The 8,016-nt window shown below is 41.7% G+C and overlaps 1 protein-coding gene across 1 annotated transcript in view; it reads left to right on the forward strand.

Moving 5' to 3' along the window:
- The window catches only part of LOC103594682 (disco-interacting protein 2 homolog C), a gene marked incomplete at its 3' end in the record, with an annotated part of 128,460 nt that overhangs the window by 107,727 nt on the left and 12,717 nt on the right, over positions 1–8,016 (forward strand). Inside the window, exon 10 of the mRNA XM_008577924.1 lies at positions 3,854–3,964. Coding sequence (XP_008576146.1) covers positions 3,854–3,964 — 111 coding nt within the window. The remainder of the gene's footprint in view (positions 1–3,853; positions 3,965–8,016) is intronic.

Consider the following 8,016-nt stretch of genomic DNA (forward strand, 5'->3'; position numbering starts at 1 on the left):
TTTGGGTCGTATTCATGAAGTCTGTGTCCAGTCCTACTTCCTGAAGTGTTTCTACTATGTTTTCTTGAAGAAGTTTTATTGTTTCAGGGTGTATATTTAATTCTTTAATCCATTTTGAGTTGATTTTAGTATATGGTGAGAGGTATGGGTTTAGTTTCATTCTCCTGCATATGGATATCCAGTTATCCCAGCACCATTTGCTGAAGAGGCAGTCTCTTCCCCAGTGTATAGTCTTGGTGCCTTTGTCAAAGATCAGATGGCTGTAGGTGTGTGGGTTGGTTTCTGGATTCTCTATTCTATTCCGTTGATCAGTGTGTCTGTTTTTATGCCAGTACCATACTGTTTTGGTTATTATAGCTTTGTAATATAGTTTAAAGTCAGGTAGTGTTTTGCTTCCTAATGTAGCTTGATTGGCTTCCTCAAACTTTTTGGCTTTCTGGGAAGAAGTTGTGCAGCAGAGGTAACCTGCAACCTCACCAGCATTGAACAGAATACTGTTTCTGTGCCACGTCAAGATATGAAAAACATGCAGTCAGCACCGGGTCCACAGAAAGAAGGCAGAACATTCGTGGCCACTGCAAATCTCAGCTAGTTTTCAGAAATAATTGGTATGGTTATATGCATAGACACACAGAGTCCTTCTCTTCTCTTCTGATTCTCTTGTATAGCTGATTTTAGAAACCGCAGAAATGCCATGTAGAAAGGAGACTTCATGTAATCCAGACTGAATGTTGTCTTCAACAACTATCCTACATTGCCAAATCACCAATGTGACCGACATTGAGACACTGCCTGTGCCCCTGTCACCTGCCATCTGATTCCTTTCCTGCCACTCTTCTCACTTAGATGTCAAGATAACTAGCATGTCTCATCTGACTGCTCATGATAAAATCAATAACTCCTAGTCGGGACATTTCTAAAGAAAAATTTGTCAAATTGCAGAATTAGGTAATGCAAAAATGGTGCATTGTTGCTGAATCAGGGTATTTAGGTGCTTATGAAAGCTACTGAACTCAATTGCCCATGGGGGAGAGTGACGTGAGAGCTGCAGGACATAGCAGGAATCAAGAAATAGGATTGTCAGTGAAAATTGCATCATGAAGGGCACTTTCTATGCTATAAGAACAGGAAGCCTTGCTTAAGAGAGAACATTGGACATCAAACTATAATATGAAGCTGTAGTAACCACACCAGCACGGAACTGGCATAAAAACAGACTCAGACCAACGGATGGGAAAGAGAAACCAGAAATCAACCCACATACTTACAGCCAGCTGATCTTTGACAAAGGCAACAAGAACATACATTGGGGAAGAGATTGCCTGTTCAGTAAATGGTGCTGGGAACACTGGATATCAATATGTAGAAGAATGAAAATAGACCCATATTTCTTGCCATATACCATCATCAACTCAAAATTGATTAAAGACTTAAATACACATCCTGAAACTATAAAACTCCTAAAAGAAAACACTGGGGAAACACTTCAGGAAGTAGGGCTAGGCAAAGACTTTATGAATATAACTCCAAAAGCACAGGAAACAAAAGAGAAATAAACAAGTGGGATTATATCAAACTAAAAAGCTTTTGCACAGCAAATGAAACCATTAACAGAGCTAAAAGACAATCTACAGAGTGGAGGAAAATACTTGCAATATGCACCAGACAAGGGATTAATATCCAGAATATACAAAGAACTCAAAAAACTTAGCAGTAAGGAAACAAATAACCCAATTTTAAAAATGGGCAAAGGAGCTGAATAGGCATTTCCTAGAAGGAAGACATACAAATGGCCAACAGACACATGAGAAAATGTTCAGCATCACTAATCATCAGGGAAATGCAAATCAAAACCACACTGAGATATCATCTCACCCCAGTTAGACTGGCTGTTATCAAAAAGACAAGAAATAGCAAATGCTGAAGAGAATACAGAGTAAGGGGGAACCCTCCTACAGTGTTGGTGGGACTGTAAATTAGTGCAGCCATTATGGAAAATGGTATGGAGGTTCCTCAAACAGCTATAGATAAAACTACAGATATGATCCAACAATCCCAGTGCTAGGTGTGTACCCAAAGGAATGGAAATCATCATGTCAAAGGGATACCTGCACTCCCATGTTTATCACATCTCTTATTTACAATAGCGAAGACATGGACCCACCTTAAATGTCAATCGACCAATTACTAGATATTTATATGTATATATACACACACAATGGAATACCATACTGCCATAAAACAGAATGAAATACTGCCATTCACAGCAGCTTGGATGAGCTTGGAGAAAGTTATTAAGTGAAATGAGGCAGGCACAGAAAGAGAAATACAGAATGTCCTCACTCGTAAGTGGGAGGAGGGGGGGAGAGAGCAATCTCAATAGTACGTTGAGCTTTCAGCAGGAGAAAACAGAACTGCGGTTACTAGATGTGGGAAAGGGGCGTTAGTGGAAATTGGTTAATGGACACAAAGTATGATTTCATTTTGTAATGAATATGCTAATTATCCTGATTTGATCATCACATATTGTACTTAGGATTGAGAGTCAACTTTGTACCCCCAAAATATGTATAATCAATTATGTTTCAAGAAAAGAAATAATAAAAGTAAGTCCAGGTGCATTTAAAAGTTCACAGTTTTAAGTCAAAGGGAAATTGGATGAAATATTTGTTAAATAACAGGTGGTAATATAGAGGGAAAACGTTTGACAAATTTACATAAAACATTGAATGTCTGCACCAACAAAATAATAAAACTGGAAAATATTAAGAAAATTTTCCATCAAATATGAGTTAATACTACCAAATATTAAAATTCTATTCAGATTTTAGGGAACTTATTAAAAAATAGGTAAAAGGAATGAAAACCAGTCTGTACAAGGAATAATAATTACAATCACCTGGAAAGGGTTTGTCATTAAGATACACCATACTGTTAAGGGCTATTAGGAAGGACTACATTTAGAAATCACTGTATCCAGTATGTGGTAACAACATTACTTCTTGGTGGTTTACATTAACTGCACTCTTAGAACTCCACAGTTGTTCACTCTCAGGGATTTAGCTCCTAGGAGAACTGAGTTAGGCAGGGGACGGGGGCTGGGTACCGCATATGCGTGGATGTTCATTGAAGACTCATCTGCAACAGCAGCAGCCAGAACAGGTGCACCTGCGGCATTAAGTGCCAGTGCTGGTCATTTGTGTTTACGGGTAGTTAACATGCGTGCCCCATGTGTCCCTAGCTCCTTACATACTTTCTCTCATCTCACCTTTACCACAACATGAAGATACAGGTTCTGTCACTGTTGTCATTTTTTTAGAAAGGAAAACTAGGTGTTAGGCTAAGATTGTGTGTAACACCCTAGAGCTAAAAGCTGACATTTGATCTTAGTTGAGTCCTGTCTGCCCTGGCTCCTGGGCTGCCAGCCCAGCCCCTGGTGTAGAATTGTGTAGCCATTCGACTGCAATTATGAAGGCTGGATAGACACAAAGTGTATTTACATAGCTTAGCGAAAACAGTGAGAAACAAAATAGTAAATATACTGTAGTTTCTTCTGTGTAAAAATATGTGTGGTGTGGAAGACAGTATACACAGAGTAAAGGTAGTTTTGTTCTAGTAACAGTATTACAGATGACTATTGCTAATACATTTTTGTTTTTCAAGTAACTTAAGAAAAAGTATGTGATACTTATTAAAACACATCTTAATAAAATGTATTTTTATTCCAGCATCCTTTCTTTTTTAAAATTTTAGTGCTGGTATCTTGGAAGTTTAAATCCTTTAACGTAGTTTAGGAAGCAGGAGATCACATGCTAATGTCACGCTCCTTCCTGTGTCCGACCCGTCTGTCCAGGTAGCGCTGGTGTTCCCCAACAATGACCCGGCGGCGTTCATGGTGGCCTTCTACGGCTGCCTGCTGGCTGAAGTCGTGCCTGTGCCCATCGAAGTGCCACTGACGAGGAAGGTAAAGGGCTTGTCGTGCACTAAAGCTGGGTGGCGGGAATGGCAGGCACGGGAGCCATCAAACGTTCTGTTATTTGTGAGACTGTGTAGATGGCAGTTTTTAATATGCTTTTCACCTCAGCTTGGTGTGGATCAGGATGTGCTGAAGTGCCACTGTTTCTGAGACTGTGTGGGTTCTCGCCCGTTGTCTCAGTAAAGGGAACAGTTATTAACATGCACATCACAGCCTCACTGTGGAGGTGTAGCCTCCAGAGGCAGCATTCATGCTTATTTGTTAGCAGACATTGAGCCAAATAATCTCAGTCAATAAAGCAAGGAATTGAGTATTTTGTTCCCTGTGTCATGCATGTTAGAAATCTGGGTAAATGATAGTTTTTGAAATTTATTTTTAGTTTTTGGGGAGGTGGGGGTTGCTGCTTTTGTTCGGGTGTTTTGGCATCATCATCATCATGTCCCAGGTTTACCTGTGATTTGTCAGATCTTATTCTGTAGTTAAAATAAATAAACTTGCTGTTATAACTATCACTTGGTCCAGTATAGAGATATTGAGGTTGTGTGTATACTACCCATCAGTGCGAGTTTCTTAGTCCGTATGAATGACTTGCTCATCTGTAATGCAGAGTTACAGTAACTTTGAGAAGGAATATGAAGGAGGAGACTGGTGAAGTTGGAGGTTGGCCTGATGCTGTGGAAAGCAGACAAAGCCATGGCTGTGATGGTGGCCCCAGATCTACACTGACAGTGCACCTGTGGACACCCCCTTCATTTCCTGAGGCTTCCTCAAGCACATTGCTAATGGCTGTTCAAGCTCCAAAGTGCATGATTACATGTAGCCCAGGCTACGGGTTTCCAGAGAAATGTCCCACTGTCTTTGTGGCTCCTCTGACATTAAAACTTGTTGATTTGGTACGTAGGACAACCTCCCGCCACCCCTCAAACCCACCGTGGTAGCTCCTGAGGGTCTGTGCAGTGCAGACTGCTCTGTGGCTGGGAAGGAGGAGGATGTGGGGCTCCTTTTGAGATCGGGGGAGCGATGACAGCTGTTCTCGTGTCCTGGCACAATACCAGGGCACTCCCTGCTTGGAGTGTGAGCATCAAGTCACCCTAACCTGAGACAAGTCAGGCATGCAGCGCTCCTCTGTAGCTGAAATTCATTTCAGCCTCGAGGTCCTGAGTCCTCTAAACAACTGTGGATGATGTGTGGAGGAACTTGTAGGCTCATGAGCATGTAGAGAATGGATCTTCATCGGAGTTCAGTAGTCAGATAAGAAACATTTATTGTTGCTGTTATTAGTAACAGTTATTTATCTTTTTCTCATTGAAAATGAGATAAATGAAGATTTGTCTATCTTAAATGGACAGCCTGGTGTCTCCCAAACCAGGGCTTGTTCACACAGCAGGTCATTTGATGCGGAGGGTGGGAGGTGATGTTCCTGGAGAATGGACAAGAGCTGCTTTCTGAGGGCAGAAATGCTGTACTGTTCCCTGAAAACAGAAGTCGTGATTACAAACACCGCTGGTGCAGATGTGTAGAAAACCCAAAGTGGCAGTCACCTGGCCATGAAAACGTTTTCACTGTAACACATTTTAAAGATGCTTTGAATGATGTGAAATATCTTTTGAATCATGTTTGATAAAGGTGTAAACTGTTCATTTTAAACATATTAGAAACCTCTCTAGCTGTAGCAGTGATAACTGAGGGAAGGGGCGGGCTTTACCCCATCCCACAAGGACCTAGCCATCTGCTTTGCTGAAAGAGCCCTGCGCACTGAGGAGAGGACGCCAGGTTCTCTGTGTGCAGGGCAGGGTGGGCACGGGGATATGGGATATCTCAGCCGGGGACTCTCTGGTCAGCGCTCAGGGGAGCATGGCAGAGGGATAACGGGGTGGGGGCTTCTTGCGCTGGGAGGTCCTGACTAGGTGTCAACAGCTGTAACTTGCACAGGCAGGAGGATGATGGGAGGCCCAGGAGGAGCCACCTGCTCGGTGCTTGCTCACCTCCCAGGACGCAGAATGTCGGGCCCCTCCCAGTGGCCTTGGTAAGTGACTGAAGTGCCACAGAACCAGAACTCCTCAGAAGAAAGGGTTGAAGCCCCTCCTTGTCCTGTTCTCAGCAGAACATTTTCTGACTGGAACATATAACTACATGATTACTTTGCTTACACGTGTCTCAGGCTGTACAAAAAGCCGTGGGGAGTGCACAGGCTGTAACGGGATATTTGGAAACCTTCACTAAAGCAAACAAATGAATTATGAACTGTGAGTTAGAATTCTGGGGAAGCGACAGACAATTTCCATCAGTGTAGGAGAGATGCCCTTGCCCTGAGACTGAACATCTTGGGTCTAAAGACTCTGACTTTAGTTTTTTTAGTATTATTATTATTTTTTATATTATTTTCATTTGCAAAATTATAATTGTATACATTTATGGGCTACAGTGTGATGTTTTGTTATATGTATACAATGTGGGGTAGTTAAATCAAGCTAGTTAACACATTCATCACCTAGCTTACCTATCATTTTTTATAGTGAGACATCTGAATTTGTTCTCTTAGTTATTTTGAAATATACATTTTTATTGACTGTAGTCACCCTGCTGTGTGATGGATCTCCAAACATATTCCTCATTTCTGTGTGAAAGTTTGTACCCTCTGACCAACATCTCCCTATTTCTTCCCTCCCCGCTACCTCCCCAGCCTCTGGAAACCACCAGTCTACTCTCTATTTCTATGAGTTCAACTTTTTTAGTCTCCACATATAAGTGAGATCATGCAGTATTTGTCTTTCTGTGCCTGGCCTATTTCACTTAACATAACATCCTCCATGATCCTCCATGTTGTTGCAAGTGGCAGAATTTCCTTCTTTTTTAAGGCTGCACAGTATTCCATCGTAATGTGGGAGCCCCACATCTGAGAGGGCACTCACATAGTGTTTGCCTGCTCTGAAGAACTTAGCCGGTGTTCCAGTGGGTGGAGACAACGGTTTATTAGACTTACGGGAGTTGCTGATGACAGCCATTCAGCTGTATATCAGCATCTCCATGGGGTATATACAACAGTTATATAGTGAACAGATCAGAGTAGGGGTGTAAATCATTTGCAGGCTGATGCACAGACCCTCACATCTCACATAACTCAGAGCACAGGAGATCTGGCTGAGTAGATGAGTTAATCTACTTGCTGTTCTCCTGGTGCCAGAGTGCTTTAGCGCCAGCCAGCATGCTAATTCATTTACTCAGGGTCCCTGCTGCCTCCAGTCTTCTGTTTGTCTTAAAGGGGACATGCCTTTCCTTGGGTAACTACCTTGGCCAAGGGTAGTTTCCAGGAGGAGGGGGAATAAGGCTATGTCCAGCAGTTACTCTTCATCTACTGTGTATATGCTCCACATGTTCTTTATCCATTCACCCATTGGTGGACATTTAGATTGATTCCATATCTCAGTTATTGTAAATAGAGCTGCAATGAACATGGCGGTGCAGGTATGTCTTTGACATATTGATTTCAATTCCTTTGGGTATATGCGCAGTAGTGGGATTGCAATTGTATGGTAGTTTTATTCGTATTTTCTTGAGGAACCTCCATACTGTTTCCCACAATGGCCATACTAATTTACAGTCCCACCAGCAATGTACAAGAGTTCCTCTTTCTCCATATCCTAACCAACAGTTATCTTTCATTTTCTTGATAAAGGCCATTCTAACAGGTGTGAGGTGATATCTCATGGGGTTTTAACTTGCATTTCCCTGATGATTAGTAACACTGAGCATTTTTCATGTACCTGTTGGCCACTTGCATGTCTTCTTCTGAGAACTGAGACTTTGGAATATAGTTCATTGGTTCGTTGGACCTGAATAGGTGGTGTGGCGTCGGCGAGGAAAGAACGAGATGGACCACAGATGTCTAGTGCAAGTGTGGACAACAACTACATGAATCTTGCTTTATTTATATTTTTTACTTAACCTTTTACATGATGACTTATCTTTTAATCAAAACATTTATTATTTTATCTCTATAGAAAAAGAAAAATCAGAATGTTCCAAAGCACTCATGCTGT

The sequence above is a fragment of the Galeopterus variegatus genome, unplaced genomic scaffold, assembly GCF_000696425.1.
Source record: "Galeopterus variegatus unplaced genomic scaffold, G_variegatus-3.0.2 Scaffold1603, whole genome shotgun sequence".
NCBI lineage: Eukaryota > Metazoa > Chordata > Mammalia > Dermoptera > Cynocephalidae > Galeopterus > Galeopterus variegatus.